General features: G+C 44.5%; 1 protein-coding gene across 1 annotated transcript in view; it reads right to left on the reverse strand.

The window, feature by feature from the left end:
* The window catches only part of VWA3A (von Willebrand factor A domain containing 3A), a 60191-nt gene extending 35890 nt beyond the window's left edge, over positions 1-24301 (reverse strand). The window contains exons 1-14 of the mRNA XM_038763365.1: positions 24220-24301; positions 22165-22256; positions 21770-21893; positions 14497-14621; positions 14340-14417; positions 13081-13135; positions 10330-10428; positions 7510-7616; positions 6013-6138; positions 3642-3750; positions 3226-3291; positions 2187-2315; positions 1258-1396; positions 373-476 (exon numbers count right to left, since the gene is read on the reverse strand). Coding sequence (XP_038619293.1) covers positions 373-476; positions 1258-1396; positions 2187-2315; positions 3226-3291; positions 3642-3750; positions 6013-6138; positions 7510-7616; positions 10330-10428; positions 13081-13135; positions 14340-14417; positions 14497-14621; positions 21770-21893; positions 22165-22229 — 1326 coding nt within the window. The 5' untranslated portion in view covers positions 22230-22256; positions 24220-24301. The remainder of the gene's footprint in view (positions 1-372; positions 477-1257; positions 1397-2186; positions 2316-3225; positions 3292-3641; positions 3751-6012; positions 6139-7509; positions 7617-10329; positions 10429-13080; positions 13136-14339; positions 14418-14496; positions 14622-21769; positions 21894-22164; positions 22257-24219) is intronic.
* Between the last annotated feature and the right edge of the window lie 768 nt (positions 24302-25069).

The raw sequence follows: 25069 nt of genomic DNA on the forward strand, positions 1-25069 counted from the left end.
ACCAGAAATGCAACATAGTTTTGATTCATTCATTCAATCAATCGTATTTACTGAGTGCTTACTGTGTGCAGAGCACTTGGGAAGTACAAGTTAGCAACATATAGAGACGGTCCCTACCCAACAACGGGCTCACAGTCTAGAAGGGGGAGACAAGACAGATCTGGTGCAGTAAAGCACCATTCCTCCTGAAAATTTCTTGGCTTTTGAAAGTACTCTGGATTTCTGAGAGATGCTAAGAAGACTATGCCTACATCATTTTGGTAGTCTGTTTTCAGGCTTCACCTATAGAAAACAAGGCTGAAATGGGATAAAACCACATTCCAGAAGCCAGTTCTCTGCATGTCATTAAAATGAATTGTTCTCCTGCTTTACCTCATGAAGAGTTGAAGACACTGTTTTCTGGAGAATAGGAACAAATTCCTCCACAGGAGAGAAAGCATTGGGAGCCAAAACTTGATACAGGTTCAACTGCTTGGCTGTAAATAAGAAAAGAACTAAGATATAACATGTCAAAGTGTAAGGTTTTATCTTCCTGAAATTGCATCGCCTCTAGAAGGTCTTATCAATCATATTTAGAGTGCTCACTGTGTGCAGAATACTGTACTAAGTGCACAAACACCTTCCGTGATTAATATCTAATCTCCCCACCCATTTCAGCATTTACTTCCATGTCACCCAAGTACTAGGATACTCACATATTCCATAGCACAAATGTACAGCTCTTTGCATCTTATTCCTCCCATCTGTAATTTATTTTAATGTTTATTTCCCCCAAGGATTACAAGGACCTTGAAGACAGGGATCATGTCTTCTAATTTCTGCAACACCTCTGCACTTGGGTCTTTACCCCTAAAGCACTTTGATACTCCACTCCCACACTTATGTCTGCATTCTTGCACTCTGCTGCTTCCACTCTGCACATAGTAAGCGCTCAATATATTCCATCGACTGATGGATTGATATCTGTAATTTACTGGATTGATATCTGTAATTTATTCTGTCCGCTTCCCCCATTAGACTGTAATCTCCTTGAGGGCAAGGACTGAGTTCACTAACTCTACTGTGATGTACTCTCCCAAGCTCTCAGTACAGTGCTCGGCTCAAATGTCATTGATTGAAAATTCTATATTTTCCCAAGTGCTTAGCTGAGTGCTCTGCAAACGGCAGACACTTAATATTATGATTGCTTGATTGAAAAGATGCACTATTAAATCATTCAAGTACCATGACACCTCAGTTTCCTTCAAGAGAAAATACCTTTTAATCCATTTGTCTTCAGCCAGTCAGCAGAAGTTTTGGTCAGGAAGTTTGGGGTTTCTATTTTGAGGGGACTATCGTGCTTTGGAGGTTTTGGTAAGCAACTGGAATGTGGTAAATCTGCAACCTCTGTGAAAATCTAAATCAAGTAGAAAAGCATCATTTGCAAACCCTTTGTTCACTCATACCCTGGGTGAACAATTCACACAAATACTCCTCCTTAATCCTGTATGTCCAAGCTGCTTTTTATCAAAAACAAAATGACATAATACTATACTTGTGGGGAATTCCACTCCTAAATGAGAAACAAACAAGGCTATTGGAGCTCCCCTGACATGAAACTTGGGGAAACAGGACTGAGTTGTTTGTGTCCATTCCCATTAATTATGCCCACAAACCTGGGGTGGTTTTCCTAAAATGAACATGGTCGGACATGTGGGTCTTCAAAAGCAGCACACACGTTCTCAGTCTGTCTGACAAACCAGGGGGGAGGGATGGAAAATGAAAGTAGTCCTTATAGTAGGGAAGACAACTCTTAGAGAGGGAAAAATAATTTTCATCTGTCCCCTCTCAACCAAGAGAAAAACAGAAACTAGAAAATCAGACACAGAGTTGGTTTTGGTGGATTTGGGATTATTTATTTTTTAAAGCAACCACATCAAACATGACAGTCTGTTGGAAAATTTTTTACCTAAAGGAGTTGGCAGATTACCACCTATTAGCCCACCCTTCCCTAATGATTTAAGCCCCATTAGGGCTTAAATCACAGACTGAGAAAACAAAAGGGTTTAAGAGGCTTCTTTGGTGTGACTTCTAGGGAGCAGAACTAGATAGGGGAGAAAAGACCCAAAACATTCTAAATGCTTCCCTAGGGAATCCTGAAGGGACCTCAGAGTAAGTGAAGGCACAAGACAACATTCAGTACTTACTCCCTGCCTCGTGCTGGTCACTACGTTGTCTTCCGACCTGCTCTGGTACATCTCTTCGATGTAGTTGAGAAGGATTTTGGCTTTTTGAGCTTCACAAAGGAGCTGGTCCACATCACTACTGGCAAAATTCTGTTCCCCCCCAATGAGCAGGAAATCAAGTCAGAAGGGGGCTAACGGCACATTAGCTATGACTGAGCAGGCCAGAACACCAACTGATGGCTAGGTTTGCTCACTGGAGGCTAATTCATGTCATGTTTGCTCAGTGCAATATTCACTGTATGTAGGCGCAAGATCTCCACATTACGGCCAATTCAGCAGTGTTGAGGCATTATTAAATACTGTGTACTGGAGTGCTATATGTTGCCAACTTGTACTTCCCAAGCTTCTTTTAGACTGTGAGTCCACTGTTGGGTAGGGACTGTCTCTATATGTATCCAACTTGTACTTCCCAAGCGCTTAGTACAGTACTCTGCACACAGTAAGCGCTCAATAAATACGATTGATTGATTGACTGATTGATTCCCAAGCGCTTAGTACAATGCTCTGCACCCAGTAAGCGCTCAATAAATACGACTGAATGAATGAATGCTATGTAAGAGGATAATTCAATTACAGTACTGAGTTCAAGAAGTTGAAACTTCAAATATGAGGAATCAATAAAAACGATTGTAATTGAATCCCTGCCATTCATGGTTTCCAAAACTCTGTCTTAAATCAATGGATTTAATCTCCTGGAAGAAGGGAGGTAAGAGTCTCCCAACCTTGATTGTGGTGAGGAGAGGCGTGCCCAGACTAGAAGAATGAAGGCTTGGGTCCCCTCTGATGTGCCCTTTTCCTCTGGCAATGAGAAATATTCAGAATAAGAGTGAGGGAGTGCCCCTTTAAAGATGATGGAGCTATGAGATACATCATTCCCAGCATAAAAGGGAGCTTGAATTGTAGGGATTTTACAGCTAAGAGTAACAAAGCCACAGAAACACCATGGTAAGAGTTGGGCAGCAAGGGAATGAGAAAAAGCCTCCCGGCAAGACTGACTTACTTGCAATGCCGATGAGTAGCAGTGGTAACGGCCACCGACAGCTTCTGAGAAGTTCTGTAAATTCACCTACATTTAATGGCCAGAGAGAGTTTGCAATAGCGATGAAGAGAATTACAGCAAAAGCCCATACATCTCATAAATTCACACACACTGGTAACCGATCTCATTATCCCCATATTAAAGGGGGTGGGAATGTTGGGAGAATGGAGGGGAGGGGTTGGGAGGTAAGGGGGATGACAGGCTCAGGAGGGCAGAGTGAACTGTCCAATAAGTGGGCAGAAGAGACAAGGCAGGACTCCAACTTTCGTACTCCCAACCCAGGGATCTAATTCTGCAACTAACCAAGCTCAGGGGAATGCTGCCCCAATAAGAAATCTGGTCCCTTTTAAAAAAATCCGTATAGGACAGTGACTTACCAGGGGCATATAACTGCTGCATTCATAGGTAACTATGTGGATGATGAGATCTCTTCCTAGGGTGACCTGCTGAATGTAGTCTGACAGAATTTCTGATGACTGGTCCGGGCTAGTGGGAAGCAACAAGAAACTAAAAAAAAAGTCTGAGGACCAAAAATACTTTACATACCCGCTTAGTACTCCTTTTCACCATCTATGCTCCATGCCAGCTTTATTTCCTTCCAGCACTTCATTTCCCAGCTCTATGTAATACTGCTGTGCAGGGTTAAACAGAGTATAATTAGAGTATAAAATGTCTCACCAGGAATCTTCTGGAGGGATGGTGTGGGTGTCAGAGTCAAGGGAAAATCACCTTTCACTCACTCACTAAATCGTCTTTATTGAGCACTTACTGTGTGCAGAGCACTGTACTAAGCACTTGGAAAGTACAATACAGCAACAGATACTGACAACAGCCCAGCAGGACAACAGGATCAAGACTGGGAGCCCCAAGTGGAACAACCTGATTACCGTGTATCCCCACCCCCAGCATTTAGAACAGTGCTTGACACATAGTAAGCGCTTAACAAATGCCATCATTATTATTATTAAAATGCTCGCCCGCCCTCACAGCTGGAGACTTGGTCCTCCCCGCCGGGCCGGTCCCCTCAGCTCATTTTGGGCAGAGAATGTGTCTGTTTATTGTTATACTGTACTCTCCAAAGCACTTAGTACAGTGCTTTGCACACAGTAAGTACTCAATAAATACAACTGAATGAATGAAGAAGCTGGGGTTCGATGAGGGCAAGGGGGAACAGCCTAGAGGCTAGAGGGCAGATCTTCACTGTCAGAATCCTCCTCCTTCCCTCTATCTGTATGGAGAGAGCACATGACACCAAAGAACACACCGGGGAAGGAAAGGCCACTCAAATCCATTTGCTCCAGCACCTGCCCCTGTGCCCACCTTTGCTGTGTCACCCACCAAGGCAGGAATGTTAAAAGAACTTCTTTACGGGAGTGGCAAGCAAGAACTAAATTGCTTGTGCAAGGTCTTGAAAATCCACCTGGGCTGCCTCCTTTCTCAACATCTTTAAATTGGATGTTTCTGGTGGTTCTCACCACCTCTCACTCTGGGCTGCAGGAAACCCATACATTTAAGAATCTGACAAGGATCCCTGTCTGCTAATCTCACTTTGGTTTGGTCACCAGGAAAGGCAAATTATAACAAAAGGGGGGTAAGTGGGGTGGAGAAGGGGAACATTTAGCCCAGATCAGGGAACAAGGTTGAAGCGCATTCTCTGCACAACAAATCTTTGCTTTTATATGATTCATGCATTCCAATTTGGGAGCACCTATTTCTCTGATCTTAAGGATGAGGGACAGAGCACCCTGAAGCATAAACAGGTACTTTAGTCAACTCCACTAAAATGTGCACTCTTGGGAGGATTTTTGTCTTTTTGCCCTTTAGGAGTTTTCCAGGATTTTTCAATAAAATACTCAATTCCCTTTAACTTGCCACTTTCGTCCATTCATTGTTCGCCCCAAAGCCTGACTCATTCTAGCCAGGTTTCAAGAACACTAAAGGTAGAAAGAGAGCCAAAACGATTAGACAACATCTAGAGTCAAAGTACAAAGAGAAAAGAACTGGACTAATGTGTGAAGGGAAGGCTTAAAAGTTTTCAATGAAGGAAAAGACAACAAGTCAAAGAAGAACCTTTGGACCCGGGTAAACCCTATGCGGGAAAATGGATATCACCACTTTTAAGAGGCCTCTCCCACAGGGAGAAAAAGATTATCCCACAAAAGATCATTCAGTTCTCTGTCCCAGCATATGTTGGCCATTACCTTTTTTTTTCTTTTTTAATAATGGCACCTATTAAGCACTAAGTGCCAGCAGCCGTACTAATTGCAAACTAATCAGGTTGGATATAGTCCACGTGCCACATAGGGCTCACAATCTTAATTTTATAGATGAGGTAATAATAATATATGGTATTGATTAAGTGCTTACTACATGCCAGGCACTGGTTTAAGCGCTGGAAGGTAGATACAAGGTAATCCTGTAGGACTCATTCCCTGTCCCACACAGGGCGCACAGTCTTAACCCTCGTTTGACGGATGAGGGAACTGAGGCCCAAACAAGCGAAGTGACTTGCCTAAGGTCACATTCAGCAGACAAATGGCAGAGCCAGGATTAGAACCCAGGTCCTTCTGAATCCCAGGCCTGTGTTCTATCAGCTAGGCCACGCTGCTTCATATTGACTTAACCAAGGTGACACAGCAGACAAAGTGGCGGAGCCAGGATGAAAACCCAGACCTGAATTCTAGCATTGCAGCCCTGTGTGCTATCCACTAGGCCTCTCTGCTTACCTGGTCAAGAAATGGGACTTACCAGCTTCCCATAATGATCACTAAGGAATTCAGCTCTCGTATGGTGAAGGCCTTCCTCAGGGCTTTCAGCAAATTGCAACCCCCACAGGGCTGCAGCGCCTGCACCCACTGCCTGGCTTCACAGAGGCTGGTGGAGAGAGTGAAACTCAGTGGTCTTAAAGATGAGATGTAGGCCTCAAATCAGTCAATCAGTTAAGCAATCAATAAGCATTTATTGAGCACTTAGCGTGTACAGAGACCTGCACTAAGCACTTGGGAGGGTACAGTACAAAAGAGTTGGTCAACATGTTCCCTGCCTAAAGGAGCTTACAGTCTCAAGGGGGAGACAGAACGTTAAAATAAATACGGATACGTACACCTGTGCTGGGCAGAAGTGGCATGGGAGAGAGTCGAGAGCAGAGACTGAAGTTTAGTGTGTGGAAGACGGTAATGGTAAGCCACTTCTGTGTTTTTACCAAGAAAACTTTATGGAAACACGACCAGAATGATTGCAGATGGAGAGTGGGGTGTTCCGGAAGAGATGTGTCCATGGAGTTGCTGTAGGTTGGAGATGACTCGACAGCATAAGACAAGACAAAAGTGCTGTGGGGCTGAGGGTGGGGTGAATATCAAATAATAATAATAATAATAATGGCATTTGTTAAGCGCTTACTATGTGCAAAGCACTGTTCTAAGCGCTGGGGGGGATACAATGTGATCATGTTGTCCCACGTGGGGCTCACAGTCTTAATCCCCATTTTTACAGATGAGGGAACTGAGGCTCAGAGAAGTTAAGTGATTTGCCCAAGGTCACACAGCAGACTTGTGGTGGAGCCGGCATTCGAACCCCTGACCTCTGACTCCAAAGCCCGTGCTCTATCCACTGAGCCACGCTGCTTCTCTATCAAAGTGCTTAAAGCCAAGTGCATAGGCGAAGCAGAAGAAAGAGGGAGCCTGGGAAGCAAGGGCTTAGTCGGGAAAGTCCGGCCAGCTACTGGATTCAGTCTTTGCCTTGTTTTAATACAAGATAATCAGGGTCCATATGGGACTCACACTCTAAGTAGGAAGGAGAACAGGTACTGAATCCCCATTTTGCAAGTAAGGGTACTGAGGCTCAGAGAAGTTAAGTGACTTTCCCACGGACACACAGCAGGCTCGTGGCAGAGCTAGAATTAGAACCCAGGTCCTCTGACTCTCAGACCCTTGCTCTTTCCACTAGGCCACACTGCTTCTCATGATCCACGTTCAACAAATATTATTGATGATGAAGAAGAAAATTAGATACTGGGCATTTATCAAGCCCAACAGGAGTAGGAACCAAAAAATTATTATTTTCTACATGATGAACCTCAGGCACAGAGAGGACAACAGTTGTCTTAGTAATAGGAGTAGTAATGGTGCTTATTGAGTGCAAGGGTGATTAATTCCCCACGTTTGTCATAGTGGTCACTGTCCAGACCAAAGTACTCTTCCCTAAGATACATCCTGTGGGCATTTAAAAGGCAAAGGCAACACTTACGCAGGTAAATTGACCTCTACAGGATCAGTCCAGAGTGTCGAGAGCTCCGTCCCAAAAGAAAGAAAGTACAGCTGCTTCTTGTGGCTCAGCTGCTCATCTATAAGACACTACAAAAGGAAATGACTTCAATGAATTAGCCACTAACTCTAGCTAGGATGTAAAAAAAAAAGACCAGATAGAAGAGATGAATCTGCCCTGCAATAGGCTTAGAAGGGTGGACTTTATCTATTCTCTACATTGTCCTGGAAAGAATCACTTGCCTATGGTAAGTTGTCATTTATGGTATCTGTAGTCTTTTTGTTATCAGTGAGGAAGGAAAGCTGGCAAAGCATTTGTGGGAGACTGTACTACAATACTGACAAGGGGAAATGGCTATTTCCAACCCAAGTCTCTGGTTCCACAAAGATACTGGTAACTCCACAGTAACCCCTAAATCCTTGACTGAGCCACACTTAGAACACTCTTCCGTAAGTGCTACCCAATCACTTCTGCAAAGGCAGCTTAGGAGGCCAGGATGTGGTTTGGGAAGGGGAAAGCCTGGGCCTGCTTGGAATCTGATACTGGGTTTCTTTTCCACTATTTCCTGACTGAGTATTCATTCATTCATTCAATCGTATTTATTGAGCGCTTACTGTGTGCAGGGCACTGTACTAAGCGCTTGGGAAGTGCAAGTCAGCAACATATTCATCCTAGAGTCCAGTAAGTCAAGAATTAGTAATGATAGGCCTCAAATGAAAACATATAATCAGTTCCTTTATCTGTATCTTGCATTCATGCTTATGGGCAGGGCTCGATTAAAGGGAAGGGGTAGGGGGCATATTCTCTGCCCTGGTGCCCACCATCACCTTGGTCATGGAAAAGTGGGGGCACTGATTGGGGCACCAACTCCATGGGAACCTGAGAGCACCACCCTACAGCTTCCAGGGCGGCGGGGTGTCACCCAGCCAGGAGCTAGAAGTTAGTTTCACTTTTTGACCCCTGCCAGCAGGCTGGAGGCTGCCCTAGTACCTGGCAGAGATTGTGGCAGTTACAGAGCCCTGAGGCCAGACTGGAAGCTCCTCTTGCCCCCTTCTTGGGATAGCCAGGGGGCCCACTTTTTCCCCGGCCAGCACGGAGAACCTGCCAGGTGGTCTGGGCCCAGATTGGTGTATGGTCTCGGACCCACTGCAGAAACTCTGAAAACCCCAAGGGGTCAATCCATGGCCTGGCTGCCGTATTCTGACAATACCCAAAAAATAGCAGCCCTGGTTCTGCTAGCCTGGGCCAGTTGCCACAGCCTTTACCACATGGCTGGTTGCAGAAGCAATGACAGCACGACCCAGAATGTGAATACTCACTCCCGGGATCCCTTCTTTCCCTTTTCCACTTTCCTCCACACTTCCCTTTTTCCTTCTCTCCCTTCTCCCCATTCCCCTTTCCAGCTTCTTTTTTCTCCTCTCCTATCCTCCTCCTCCTCTACCCTTCTCTCCCACAATGGGTTCCCCAGTTTTTCATACCTTTAGTTTGTTCAGGGGCTGTGGATAACTCAATCAATAGTATTTAATGAGCCCCTTGTCTTATGCTGTTGAGTCATCTCCAATCCATAGCGACTCCATGGACACATCTCTCCCAGAACGCCCCACCTCCATCTGCAATCGTTCTGGTAGTGTATCCATAGAGTTTTCTTGGTAAAAATATCTAAGTGGTTTACCATTGTCTTCTTCCATGCAGTAAATTTAAGTCTCCACCCTCGACTGTCTCCCATACCGCTGCAGCCAAGCACAGGTGAGTTTTTACTTGTAGCAGATTGCTTTCCACTAGCTAGCCATTGCTCAAGCTAGGAATGGAATGGGTATACCTCTTCTTGACTCTCCCTCCCATGGTTGAGGATGGTAGAGTACTGGGAACTCCCCAGGTGAGATCCTGAGAGGGGAAGGGTCCCCTATGGAGCGCAAAAAATTATACTAAATGCTTGGGAGAGTACAATAGCAGCAAGACACAGGCTTCCTGCCCTGAAGGAGCTTTCAATCTAATGGCTATAACAGGGAGTAGTACAAGTGAGTCAGGATGAAATGACTGAATAAATAATTCAATGTATGAATGCATGTATGCGTTGTAGATAGGAATTAAATACATAAGAGTTAAAGGGGACTGATATATTGACATGACTAGGGTGTTGTGCAATAATTGGGAAAGTCTTCCTCCCATGTGACCCCATGGTGCAGTTGGCCCTGAGGGCTCTAGAAAAAGCAGCAGTGTGGCCTAGTAGAAAGAGCACAGACTTGAGAGTCAGAGGAAACGGGTTCTAAACCTGGCTCCGCCACTTGCCTGATGCGTGACCTGAAAAAGTCACTTAAATTCTCTGTGCCTCAGTTACTTCATCTGTAGAATGGGTATTCAATACCAGTTCTCCACCCTACTTAAGACCGTGAGCCCCATATGGGACAGAGACTGTCAGACCTGATTATCTTGTACCTTCCCCAGTGCTTGACACATCGTAAGTGCTTAACAAATACCACTATTATTAAAAGAGAATTCTAGAAGAAGTGATAGTAATGAATGTTCTGTAGGCAACACATTTCAATGTGACCTATTCTTATAGAGTACCATGTACTTCCTTTTAGGAGTAACTCAATCAATCAGTGGTATTTTTTGAGTATTTACTATGTGCAGAGCACTGTAATAAGTACTCGGAAGAGTACGGTATAACAATATAATCAAGTTGGTAGAAATGTTCTCTGTCATCAACAAGCTTAAAGTCTAGCGAGAACAACTCCAACTAAACCCATTCTTTCTCTCAAGGGTTAAAATGTTTTAGCCTTTAGTTTCTCCAGGACTTACCAAAAGGTCCGTTTGGAACTCCTGCTTCCGAGGCCCACAGCAAATCTCTGAAGAGTCAATTAGTATGCCAACCTTCGTCCCCTTAATAAGGCCAAATACCTAAGGATGAAGATGTTTATTAAAGCTGCCAGAAACACCTGATAGTTCTTCATCATCACTTATCATTAAATGTTGTAACAAAGGGTCAACTGGGTCCTTCAATGACCGAACTCATGCCTCTCTCCCATTCTAGACTGTAAATTGTGGGCAAGGAACGTGACTACCAACTCTGCTGTATTGTTCTCTCCCCATTGATTAGTACAGTGCTCTGCACACAGTATGTGCTCAATAAATACAACTGACTGATTGATTCACATCTGGTGGGTTTGGTTTTAGAAAACAGCCTGGGTTTGGCCGATAATGATAAATTTTTTATTGTTTACAGATAAATCTTGAACTTTTTACCCAAACTGGAACTCAACTTTGTTTCTGTTTTTTAAGGAACATCAAATCTACATCTCTGCCCCTGCTTTCTCTCCCTCCCTCCAGGCTCATATCTCCTCCTGCCTTCAGGACATCTCCATCTGGATGTCTGCCCGCCATCTAAAACTCAACATGTCCAAGACTGAACTCCTTATCTTCCCTCCCAAACCCTGCCTTCTCCCTGACTTTCCCATCACTGTTGACGGCACTGCCATCCTTCCCGTCTCACAAGCCCGCAACCTTGGTGTCATCCTTGACTCCGCTCTCTCATTCACCCCTCACATCCAAGCCATCACCAAGACCTGCGGGTCTCACCTCCGCAACATCGCCAAGATCCGCCCTTTCCTCTCCATCCAAACCGCTACCCTGCTCGTTCAATCTCTCATCCTATCCCAACTGGATTACTGCATCAGTCTCCTCTCTGATCTCCCATCCTCCTGTCCCTCTCCACTTCAATCTATACTTCACGCTGCTGCCCGGATTGTCTTTGGGCAGAAACGCTCTGGGCATGTTACTCCCCACCTCAAAAATCTCCAGTGGCTACCAATCAACCTATGCATCAGGCAAAAACTCCTCACTCTTGGTTTTAAGGCTGTCCATCACCTCGCCCCCGCCTACCTCCCCTCCCTTCTCTCCTTCTACAGCCCAGCCCGCACCCTCTGCTCCTCTGTCGCTAACCTCCTCACTGTGCCTCGTTCTCGCCTGTCCTGCCATCGACCCCCGGCCCACGTCCTCCCATTGGCCTGGAATGCCCGCCCTCCCAACATCCCCCAAGCTAGCTCTCTTCCCCCCTTCAAAGCCCTACTGAGAGCTCACCTCCTCCAGGAGGCCTTCCCAGACTGAGCCCCCTCCTTCCTCTCCCCCTCCCCCCACCTTACCTCCTTCCCCTCCCCACAGCACCTATATATATGTATATATGTTTGTATATATTTATTACTCTATTTTACTTGTACATATTTATTCTATTTATTTTATTTTGTTAATATGTTTTGTTTTGTTCTCTGTCTCCCCCTTCTAGACTGTGAGCCCGCTGTTGGGTAGGGACCATCTCTATATGTTGTCAACTTGTATTTTCCAAGCGCTTAGTACAGTGCTCTGCACACAGTAAGTGCTCAATAAATACGACTGAATGAATGAATGAATGAATGAATGAATGGCCTGGTGGAAATCCTGGGATTCAGAGGACCTGGGTTCTAATCCCTTCTCCACCTCATCTGCTCTGTGACCTTGGGCAAGTCACTCCACTTCTCTGTGCCTAGGTTCCCTCATATCCAAAATGGGGATTCAATACCTGTTGCCCCCTCCTACTTACACTGTGAGCCCATATAGGACTTGATTATCTTGGATCTACCCCAGTGCTTAGTACTGTGCTTGACACATAGTAAATGCTTAGCAAATACCACAATTATTATTATTATTTAATGGTGTCAAGGATTGTTTTAAAATTGTGTGGCACATTTCAGGCAAGGATGCTGTACTCAAACCTCCCAAACTCGCTGAGGGAGCCCAGCAACTAACTCATCACAATCCCAACTCTCCAATAAAAGTAAAAAGAAAGTTTGATTAGAGAGGAGGGTGACATGCTTGGGTAAAAGGGAGTTTTTGATTACCTGTGGATTACAATTTTCCATTATTTTCCCTGGCTCCCGAGACCACTTTTAATTCAAAATTTGGCCGTAGGTAGGCAGTGACATGTCTGAAAATATAGTCCCTCTAGACTGTAAGTCTGGTGTGGGCAGGGAATGTGTCTACCAACTCTGTTAAACTGTACTCTCCCAAGCTGTTAGAGAGGTGCTCTACACCCAGTAAGTGCTCAAGAAATATGACTGATTGATTGAGGATGATCTCAAAATAGGAATGAAATTTAAGCTCCAATGCACGAGGCCAGGCTTGTTCTCAGCTACCTCATTGTGCAGTGTCAACTGCTGGCCTGCTCTGAGGAACCAATTTCAGCATCAACTGCCTAGGCCTGGCCAGTGAATTGTCACAAGGGCATTTGGGAAGAGAAAAAGCCTCTGAATGTTGAATCAAAATAGTCGGTGGGGAGGGAAGAACCACCTAGGAAGTGAAAGGCAGCCTACAAAAAGAAGGGAAATGACATCTTGGGTTTGCTTTTCTATTATCCACTGAGCACTGATTAGGGCTTTCACAATGAGAAGCAAGCTAACAGGTTAGGGAAAGAAAGGTCTCCCACGGGATGGAGCCCAGGCTTAGAAATCTTACTACGGCACTTGGGACAGAAGTGGGTGGAAAAGGGGACAACAAAAGGGCAAACTAGAGTTCGCTTACCTTTCTGCTGCCCTCCATGAGCCACTGAATTCTCTGGTGATACAGTTCAATCGCTCTAAGACACAAATCACATCTTAGCTGGGCATTCCATTACCCTCTTTTAGCTCTCTTGAAGGCAGACTGACAGATTCAATCTAACTCCCCACACAAGAGGAGAGGGTGAACACAGTTATAGTGAAAATGATTTAAACAGCTTTTTTTCCCTTGAGGAATCTGTTTGATTAATGATGCAATTGCTCTGAAAAGCTCAGGATCAGCGGAATCATAAAAAACCCACAACTCTGCTTAAAGAAAGTCTATACATTGGGAAAAAGAGACAGGGGAAGGAATTTATTGTTTCCCCTTTAGCGACTCTTGGCTACTTACCTAGAATGAGTAATAACTGAGGCCTGATGAGGGCACAGAAATTCACCCATCCCGCCGCCTCCCCGGCCCCAAAATTGCCTCTATTGACTCTTCAGCAGAGGTTTAACATATGAATTTCAACATCATGTCATTGAATCCCCCCGCAAAAAAAAAAAAAAAATCACTGGAATAAAGAATCATTATCTGTAGCAACAATCTCACCAAATAGAAAATTTCCACATAAAAGGAAGCCTTTGCACCATCTTCTAAAAGTTTAAAACACTTTGACAGAAATGTAGTGTATTAGGGAGAGCAACTCTTCTGCCAATGGGATTTTTCTTTTACTTTGGTTTATTTTATTCCCTGTGTGTCTTCAGTGGAGGGAAGGCTGTAAGTTTGTTGTGGGCAGGGAATATTTCTGTTTATTGTTGTATTTGATTCTCCCAAGTGCTTAGTACAGTGCTTTGCACACAGTAAGAACTCAACAAATACAAGACAAACGCACACACGCGTATACACATACACACATACACACAAGCATGCACAGGGACTCTGTGCAGATTGGTTAATGTTTTTTCTGTGTCTCCAGAGTTGGGCTGAACTCATTTTCCCAAATCTCTGGCCTTGGAAAAGGAGCAGAAGGAACGGTGTAAGAGGATGGAGGAGGGCCAAGGCATCAAGGGTAGGATGTGGCCAATTGAAAGACAAGGGCAAGCATAGCCTGACCATCATAACCCTGAATGAGCCTAGCTGGAGAATGGCAGGCCCGCCCAGCCAAGACGCAGGGATGTGGCTGGGCATTTGCACACAAGCCACTCTCATAACCTCTCACCCATTCAAAGTTAACGATGTACCCATTCTACCCATTTCCTTGCTTATTGAGTGTCCACAAGGCCAGGGTAGAAGGAACTCACTCATACAGCTGTGACTCAAAACGGCTGACGGTATCTTCAGGAAACTCTATTTGCTGCAAGCAACTGTTGTCCTGACTCCTGAAAGGGAAACAATGCCCACTAAGTGGAATGCTGTGAGCTAGGAGAAAACATCTGACCGAGGGAAGGGTATACGTACAGGACGACAGTACCCTGGCTTAGCAAATGGGCCAGGCTGAGCCCCTTGGATTCCAAGCTGTGGGTCTTGAGCCACTCTCGCGAATCTTCCTGGGCTGCAGGTTTTACAACCCTCCCCAGCACCTTCTGTGGGGGAAGAAGCAAGAAGATTGTGAGAAGCAGTGGAAGGAAAGAAAGCCAAAGGGGGCTGAGCAGGGTAGTCAGTGATGGCACTTCAAAATCTAGATCTTGTGAAGCACAAGATACCACATTCTATGCCATGAAGAATGACACTCAGCCAGAATTTTGTGGAAGTTTGCTTGATTCGACCTAAATTAGCCCAAGCCTAGAGCATTTCTCTGGATAACCCTGACCCTCCCAGTTGCTTCTGAACCTTTGTATTTCCCTATCAGGTCCGGGTGAAATCTGGCACCATATCTGAGCCCTGAAATTAAGCAGCAAGAGCTACGGTGGAGGGAAGTTTAGTGGCAAAAAACAGACATAATGTCTGATAATAATATTAAGTGTTTACTATGTGCCAAGCACTGTTCTAAGCACTACAGGAGATACAAGTTAATCAGGTTGGACACAATCCCCATCCCATACGGGGCTCACACTCTTAATCCCCAGTTTACAGATAACAGACACAGAGGAGTTAAGTGACTTGCCCAAGGTCACTCATCAGACATGTGGCAGAGCCAGGATTAGAATTCAGGTCCTTCTGACACCCAGACCCATATTCTGTTCACTAAGCCTTGCTGTTTCTCACGACTTTTTGATATCCAGGCTGTCCAGAGGTCTGGTGCTATACTGGTCAGATCAGCTGAAAACTGGACTGTCTGGTATAATACCAGGCCTCTGGCCATGATAGGACTGACTAGTCAATCAATCAATCAATCAATCGTATTTATTGAGTGCTTACTGTGTGCAGTAACATATAATATGAGACAGTCCCTACCCAACAGTGGGCTCACAGTCTAGAAGGGGGAGACAGAGAACAAAACCAAACATATTAACAAAATAAAATAAATAGAATGGATATGTACAAGTAAAATAAATAGAGTAATAAATATGTACAAACATATATACATATATACAGGAGCTGTGGGGAAGGGAAGGAGGTAAGAGGTAGTCCTTCACATGATTATCCAGGTGTGGCTTAGAATGTATTAGGTACTGGAGAACAGATGTTCCCTGATAAGTAGCTAATTACATCTGTGGTTCCAGTGACAGAGCACGGTGAATTCACTTGAAATCTCTTCCTGCTTCATGTATCCTTCTTGGAAAAACCCACTTCCAATCTCAGTCTCCAGTTTTACCTTCCTCAGAGAAGTTCTTGGGAAAACCCAGTGGGATAATAATAAAAATAATAATAATGGTGATGGTATTTGTTTAGTGCTTACTATGTGCCAACCACTGTTCCAAGCTCTGGGGTAGATACAAGGTAATGAGGTTGTCCCCCGTGGGGCTCACAGTCTTTAATCCGCATTTTACAGATGAGGGAACTGAAGCACAGAGAAGTTAAGTGACTTGCCCAAGGTCACACAGCAGACAAACGGTGGAGCCGGGATTAGAACTCACATCCTCTGACTCCCAAGCTTGCGCTCTTTCCTCTAAGCCACGTTTCCTATTGGTCAGTATTCCCTCCCTGACTGGTTAGTGTATTCATGTAATATAGAAGAACAATACATGTCCCCCAAAAGCCACTGGGGCTAACTGATATAACAGAGTACAGCCCACCCCATACATACCTACATAGCTATGCATATATAAAATTAATTCACACACACACTTATACACACACATATCTTCTTAATTTACCACTTTGAAAATATTAGCCTGTGCATAGTACCTAACTTCAGAGGCAGCTTAGAAATTCATCACCTGACCCACATTTCTCTTTAAAACTTGTGCTCAGGAGGAAGCCTAGGCTTGTGTGCAAGTCTTTCACTCTACCCAGCTCCACGATGGCATTTAGCCAATTCAAAACAGAGAAGCAGCTTGGCTTAGTGGACAGAGCTGGGTTCTAATCCCAGCTCCGTCACATATCTGTTGTGTGTCCTTGGGCACGTCATTTAACATCTCTGCGCCTCAGTTGCTTCATCTCTAAAATGGGGATTAAGACTGAGTCCCACGTGGGACAGGGACTGTGTCCAACCTGATTACCTTGTATCTACTCCAGTATTCAGAACAGTGCTTGGCACATAGTAAGTGCTTAACAAGTACCACAGTTATTATTAAAACAGAATCACACACGGGCAGATTTGCTTGGTACCCCATTACAATTGAGGAACAGTGCTCTGCACACAGTAAGTGCTCAATAAATACGATCGATTGATTGATTGACTGAACCTTGCTTAGTCTGGTAAAAGTCATGTCTGTGCTGATTGTTCTCAAGTGATCATTAGCATGCTTGCCACAAATGTTTGCGTATCACAACTAAGCCATGACACCACGGTTACAGTTTGTTTACTTTGTTCAGAAGACTGTAGTAAATGCTGAGGTAGACGCAAGTTAATCTGGTCAGCCACAGTACCTGTCCCACATGGGGCTCACAGTCTAAGGGACAGTCATCATCATCATCATCATCAATCGTATTTATTGAGCGCTTACTGTGTGCAGAGCACTGTACTAAGCGCTTGGGAAGTACAAGCTGGCAACATATAGAGACAGTCCCTACCCAACAGTGGGCTCACAGTCTAAAAGGAGTGTTGCCTAGTGGCAAGAGCACAGGCTTGGGAATCAGAGGATGTGGGTTCTAATCCCGCCTCCACCACTTGTCTGCTCTGTGACCCTGGACAAGTCACTTCACTTCTCTGTGCCTCAGCCACCTCATCTATAAAATGGGGAATAGGACTGTGAGCCCCACGTGGGACAACCTGATTACCTTGTATCTACCCCAGCACTAAGAACAATGCTTGGCACACAGTAAGTGCTTAAATACCATCATTATTATTATAAGGGAGAGGGAGAACAAAGTATTTAATTTCCATTTTACAGAAGGGAAAACTGAGACCAAAACAAGTTGAGACACTCGTCCAAGGTCACACAGTAGGCCTGTGGCAGAGATTGAGTTAGACCCAGATCCTCTGATTCTCCAGGGGTGTGCTCTTTCCCTTAGGCTCTGCTGCTTCTTTCAGTGTTTAAACACTTCGGTAGCCTGAGGCTAAGTGGCGGAGCAAGATCCCCAAGAGCATACTATTCTATTTATTTTATTTTGTTAATAGGTTTTGTTTTGTTGTCTGTCTCCCCCTTCTAGGCTGTGAGCCCGTTGTTGGGTAGGGACCGTCTCTATATGTTGCCAACTTATACTTCCCAAGCGCTTAGTACAGTGATCTGCACACAGTAAGTGCTCAATAAATACGATTGAATGAATGAATGAATGAATGGTAGGTGCTGTGGCTGTCCAGGGGCTTGGAGGAGGTAATAGTAATAGTGATGGCATTTGTTAAGCGCTTACTATGTGCCAAGCACTGTTCTAAGCGCTGGGGAGGATACAATAATAAATAATAATGATAGCATTTGTGAAGTGCTTACTATGTGCCAAGCACCATTCTAAGCACTGGGGAGGATACAATAATAAATAATAATGATAGCATTTGTGAAGCGCTTACTTCTCTGCTAAATGAAGATTCAGGACAATGGAAGTGGTAACAAACGGTGGGATCACCTACCTCCGGGAAACAGAAATCTATTAGAAGAGAGATTTATAACACACCCAAGGGATTTATCTGCAAAGTAATGATAAAATTTTCAAGTGCCATAATCAAAGCTTCATTGCTAATACGTATTGATAGGTTTCATTTTCCACCGGCAGCTCCTTTAGCAGTTCTAGAATTTGGGCCAAGGAAAACTGTATCATATAAGCACTAGATGTCAGTCTCTCATTTTCTTCTTACGGCTTGGTGGGGTGCCAGGTTGTTGAGGGAGAGGGTTTCTGCCTGGCAGTGCTGAGGTGTAATTTTTTTTTTAATGGCATTTATTAAGCGCTTACTATGTGCAAAGCACTGTTCAAAGCACTGGGGAGGTGACAAGGTAATCAGGTTGTCCCACGGGGGGCTCACAGTCTTCATCCCCATTTTACAGATGAGGGAACTGAGGCCCAGAGAAGTGAAGTGACTTGCCCAAAGTCACACAGCTGACAGTCGGCAGAGCTGGGATTTGAACCCATTATCTCCGACTCCAAAGCCCGGGCTCTTTTCCACTGAGCCACGCTGCTTCTCTAATTTCCTCCTCTACCATTGATCCTTGGAAAGGATCAGCGGCATGTGAGAAAATGGATGTGAAGAATATGGATTGATATTTTAACAGCCATTAAATGCAATATCTACACTATTGACTTTGTGCTTTATATCTTCAAGTATGAACCAGACAAGCGTATGAAAGCATTTCCAGATGTAGCAAGCAGTACATCATCTTAACAGATCCCAGGAACTGCAGTAAGACAGAGGTATCAACTTACCACCTCTTGTCCATGATTGACACAATTAAGGCAATAAGCTAAATATTAGGGAATTGAGAAAGCCAAAAACAGGAACAGCACCTTGGATTCTAAATGAATTATTGGAAAGAAAGATGAACAATGGAAACCTGCTTTCCCTATCCCGGGTTTTTTTTTTTTCCTTCCTCCCAAGGATCAAAAAGGGACTTCATTCAAAAAAAGGGGGAGACCTGAAATTGGGGTCAATGTACTAGAGGTAGAGAAGGACGAGAAGATGGTTCACAAACACATTTTTGAACTCATTTAGGAATCATACCAAAGCTGGCCTCCTTTCAGGTGAAAAAAGAATAGAATATAGTCCTTTGTGAACTAAAGTTACTTGTATTTACCACATTTAGGGAACAGATCCTTAAAATAGTCTTTAAGGGTCGCCTTAAATGCAATGTCAATCTCTATGCCTGGGCATATTCAAGAAGATTTAGGTCTCCTGCATTTTTAGAGGTAATTCAAGGCACTATGCATGGCGTGAGCACAGACCTGGGAGAGACCTGCCTCTGGCTTGCTGGGTGGCCTCAGCCAAGTGAGCAGAGAATGTGCCTGTTTATTGTTGTAGTGTTCTCGCCCCAGCGTTTAGTACAGTGGTCTGCACACAGTAAACACTCAATAAATACGATCGACTGACAATTTCTTTGGGCCTCAGCTTCCATATCTGGAACATACACTCGGTACAGTTCTCTGCACAGAGCAAGTGCTCAATAAGCAGCACTGATGGGTTGAATCACTGATTGGGCGGTCTCGGACTATTTTCTGTGCCTCAGTTCCCTCATCTGGGAAATGGGGATTGAGACTGTAAGCCCCCCGTGGGACAACCTGATCACCTTGTAACCTCCCCAGCGCTTAGAACAGTGCTTTGCACATCGTAAGCGCTTAATAAATGCTATCATTATTATTATTATTATTATTATTATTATTTTAGAAGTCGCAGTCAAGTAGGTTCTTAACAGTCTTTAACAGTTCAAGGATGAGCCTTTTAGAATCCGGCCACTGACGGGTTTGAATTTCAGCATGGCATTGAAGTTACAGCTATTGATTAACAGGAAGCATCGTGCACAAAGAAGGATGGCCTAGTGGCAAGAGTAAGCAGTGTGGCCTATTGGGTAAAACATGGGTCTGGGAATCAGAAGGACCTGGGTTCTAATCCTAGCTCCGATACTTGACTGCTGTGTGACCTTGGGGAAGTCACTTAACTTCTCTGTGCCTCAGTTACCTCATCTGTAAAATGGGGATTAAGACTGTGAGCTCCATGTAGGACACGGACTGTGTGCAACCTGATTCACCTTCAGTGACCCTCAAGCGCAACCGCAGAGCCTCAGCAGGTCCCAAAATCCAGAGCCATGGGAGAACGTGGATCCTACCCGGCCTCAAAAGTTGCTCTTGATTAACCAGCAGTGGAAGCCCATAGAGTTGCTGCAGAATGTGAGGAAGCTGAGGCAACTGAGCCACCGGCCCCCAGGTCCCCAGAAATCCAGTGGAATTGCCTCCATACAACCTCATCTTCCGAACCAGTGCACGGAGATGCTTCCGCTGTATTCTCAGGGTCTCCCCACATCTGGGGGCCTCATCGGGCCAGGGTCTCCCACCCCCACGGAGGGACCGCTTAGGCAGCCCAAGACTGGACAAGTGGCATCAGGCCTAAACCTAGTGCTCCAGGTTTGGCATCCCGGTCTTCTCTGGAAAGCCCAGCCCGCAAACTCCGCTCTTCTGGCACTAACCTTCTCACCGTGCCTTGATCTTGCCCATCCCACCATTGACCCCTGGCCCACGTCCTACCTCTGTCCCGGAATGCCCTCCCTCCTCAAATCTGCCAAAAGATCACTCTTCCCCTCTTCAAAGCCCTACTGAAGGCTCACTTCCTCCAAGAGGCCTTCCCAGACTAAGCCCCCCTTTTCCTCAGCTCCCCCTCCCATCTGCATCACCTCAACTCACTCCCTTTGCTCTTCCCCCCCCAACACGCAGCACTTATGCATTTACACATATATGTATAATTCTATTTATTTATATTGATGCCTGTATACTTGTTTTGATGTGTACGTATCTATAATTGTATTTATTTATATTGATGTCTGTTTACTTGTTTTATGTCTGTCTTCCCCCTTCTAGACTGTAAGCCCTGTGTGGGCAGGTTCTGTCTCTCAATTGCTGAATTGTGGTTTCCAAGCACTTAGTATAGTGCTCTGCACACAGTAAGTGCTGAATACAACTGAAAGAATGAATCTACCCCAGCCCTTAGTATGTGTCAAGCACTGTTCTAAGTGCTTAACAAATACCATTTTTTTTTAAAAAAAGCACAAACCTAGGAGTCAGAGGACCAGGGTTCTAATCTTGGCTCTTCCTCTTTGCTTCTGGGTAACCTTGGGCAAGTCATTTCTCTTCTCTCAGTTTCCAAATCTGGACGTTTGCTAATTGTATTGTGCTCTCCCAAGCACTTAGAACAGTGTTCTGCACATAGTAAATGCTCAATAAATACAACTGATAGACTGATCTGTAAAATAATAGTTCAGTATCGACTCGTTCTCCCTCCTACTTAGATTGTGAGCCCTTGTGGGACAGGGGCTGTGTCCGGCCTGGTTTTCTTGTATCTACCCCGATATTTAGTACAGCACTTGGCACACAGTAAGTGCTTAACAAATACTACAGTTATTAACATGAGGGCTGCAACATGAAGAGGGTAGAGTAGACCTGGGTCCCTATATTAAGAGAGAAGTCCCCAGAATGAACACCACCATCACATCCATAAGTCTCCATTTTCAGTTCTAGGTTGACAACTTATTTAACATAACAGCTTTGGTTTTACCAATAGGTCCTGGGTCTGGTTCACATGTGTAACCAGTAATCCGTTATCTTCTATCTGGGATGTCCCACTAGCATTCAGCCATCTTGACTGCTTCTCAGGGACTGAAGCAGATCTTCTTTCCAAGCTATAAAACACAAAGGTCTTTCTTTACCACCTTGGTGGCTGCACATTTACCCATACAGCACTTAAAAAGGCCATTCAGGCACCCTAAAACTGGCAGGCAATTCATTCTCCCGAAGGATTTCAGGGCTAATTCAGTTTCCACTGAGTAACTAGGAACATATCTGAGCTTGCTTCTACTTATATCTCTCAAGGAAAAGAAAGCCTCCTCTCTCCCCAGAAATTAAAACATTTGATTTTAGATCCCAGAAGTAGCTGAATAATGAGAGCCTTACCTTAATTTTTTCAGAAACTGCACCTGGTCCCCAGTTTGGACTCCTTTTTTGGTTTGAGTAGCCATTGTGGTAACTCCCAAAGGTTTATTCTTCTTTCCAGGGGTCAATCGATGACAAGAGATAGAGGAATGTAGTATTCCGCAAACAATCCAACACAGTGTGACAATAACACATCAATTCCTTAGGTTTCTTTACTCTTTAAATAATTCTTTGGCATGAGTAAACATACAATGAATTAAACGCAAAAATGATGGCTCAGGAATTTGCATTTTTATGACATTTATGGCTAAGGGATTTTTAATTTTCTAGGCACTACCAACATGAAATGGTGTTCAAGGCGACTAACGTCACCAGCCTCTTGAGGCCTTTGAGACAGTAAGAGCTATAATGGTGCTCCCTTTAGAAAATCATTATAATTGTGAGACCTGACCCTTCTTTTTTCAGACAGTGTCAGTTCTATGTGAGATTGATTGTACCTGGAACACAAGGGGCCAAATCCTGTAGTACAAGTATTAGACACTCTCCTGAGGAGAGTAGGGTGACAGAGGGTACAGAGTACCTTAAAATGGTTCTGAGGCCAAAGTATTGGGCATAAACTAACCCCCACCAGTCCCCAGATTTTTTAATAGTATTTGTTAAGCACTTACTTTATGCCAGGCACTGAACTAAGTGCTGGGGTTGACACAAGCTCTCTTCTTCTGGGTAAACTTGGGCAAGTCATTTCACTTCTCCGTGCTTCAGTTTCCTCATCTGAACATGTCTGCTAATTTTGTTGTATTGGGACAGTCCACATCCCAAGTGAGGTTCATAGTATTACTTTCCATTATTATTATTATGGCACTTGTTAAGTGCTTACTATGTGCCAAGCATCGTACTAAGCTCTTGGATTTATAATAGTTAATCAGGTTGGATACACCCTGTCCCATATGGATCTCACAGTCTCAATCCCCATTTTACAAATGAGGTAAGTCACAGAGAAGTGAAGTGACTTGTTCAAGGCCACACAGCAGATAAGTGGTGGAGCCAGAACTAGAACCCAGGTCCTTCTGACCCACAAATCCATGTCCTATTCACTAGGTCACTCTGCTTCTTCACACCCAGCCCTTGTGTGATGGACACAGAAGGAAGTGGGATAGGAAGAGCAGGAAGGATGGATGATCCACAGGAATAGTCGATCTCCTCCCACAGTCTATTTTTCCCATGCACTGCCAGAACAGAAAAAAGAAACTTCGCCAACCGAATTTTTATTCACCAGGAAGAGGGGCAGGCAAACAGAAAAACAATACGCTAAGTGGATATAAAAATCTTTTTCAACACTTTTTACCTTATTCACGGGGAGTAACTTGGGGACAAGTATTTCCTGAAAACTAAGTCTGCCTCACTATCTGGTGTGCACAAGCACACTGGGAGAGTAATAAACATCAACTAATGCTTTTTTTGCGGCTAGAAGGAAATGCTCGCTTCTTAAAAGCATGGGGCTTATAAAAACTATAATTGTATATAACAAATGTTCCAGAACTGCCAAGCAATTATTTAATCACAAGAAAGGAGCTGATCTCAGGAACTTCAGGACATGGGATGAGTGGGAAACCCTGAGGCCGTCCTGCTTCATATTCTTGCAAAGTTCCCTAAGATAGCAAATTTCCCTGGAGGTCCACAGCAAGTCACAGTCGCCTTAGTTACATCTCCTGGCACCGCTCAGAGAAACCAGAGTCCTCACCTAGAGACACCACCCCTGGCAATCAATCATATTTATTGAGCGCTTACTGCATGCAGAGCACTGTACTAAGCGCTTGGTAGAGTACAATAGAGTTGGTCAAGACGTTTCCTGCCTGGCAAATCTCTCAATCAAGGGCTTGCCTGAGATTGTTCAAATGGATTTTTTCACGTGCCAACATCTTTAGAGATTCAGAGCCAGAATCAGTGGCTGGGACAGTGGAATGGAGCTACTTACCTTCACAACTTGCCATTCTCCCCCTCCCCACGGGGACCTATTCGGTTCAGGAAGACCAACTCAGAACCCCTGTTGCTTCCCCTCCAGCATTTCCTTCTTACCCGTCTTCAGCTTCAGTTTCTGACTTTTCCAACACTTCAGAGCAAGGAAAGCCGAGGGCCTGCTAACTCTGCCCCCTTCTTCGCCTTTTCTCTCTTCCTCCCCAGCAGCCCTTCAGGGAGGTGCAACGAAGTGTTACTCGGAGTTGCAGGGAAATGTGTTACTCTGCCACCAGGGCAACGGGTCACCCCATTTCCAGTCCAGGCCTGGGGGGAGAAAATATTCCCTCCTAGAAAATGAGTAACAATGAGGATAATTTGAGCAAAACCATCAATACGATTCCATCTAGCTTTAATTCAGTCACTTTAGTGCCCAACAGGAAGTGGGCTGTGTCTTTAAATTTTGTGTTTTAATTGCTGTATGCTAGGCAGAAAGAAATGGATCAGCCCATCTAGAATCTGGCTTCTAGGCTTTGCCCTGTGTTGGGCTTGCTCACGCTGGGCTACCATGTGACTGCAAACACTGCTGAGATATGAGGCAGAGGTTCTTGGGGGTGGGTGGCAGGGTCTTCAATCAATCAATCAATGGAATTTACTGAGGTATGACTATATGCAGAGCACTATACAAAGCACTTGGGAGAGTAAAACATAATAGGTAGATAGGATCTTAAGGAGCTTACTATTTACAGGGGAGAGACCAAACTAAAATAAATTACAGCAGAAGAAACGGAGTATAAGGGTAGATACATAAGTGCTGTGGAGGAGGGAATGGGATCAATCAATCGTATTTATTGAGCATTCACTTTGTGCAGCACACTTCACTAAGCTCTTGAGAAAGTACAATAAAACAGAGGTGGTAAACATCTTTCCTGCCCTTGACAAGCTTAATATTGTTTACTAAATACTTACACTG

Source organism: Tachyglossus aculeatus, chromosome 21 (genome assembly GCF_015852505.1).
Source record: "Tachyglossus aculeatus isolate mTacAcu1 chromosome 21, mTacAcu1.pri, whole genome shotgun sequence".
NCBI lineage: Eukaryota > Metazoa > Chordata > Mammalia > Monotremata > Tachyglossidae > Tachyglossus > Tachyglossus aculeatus.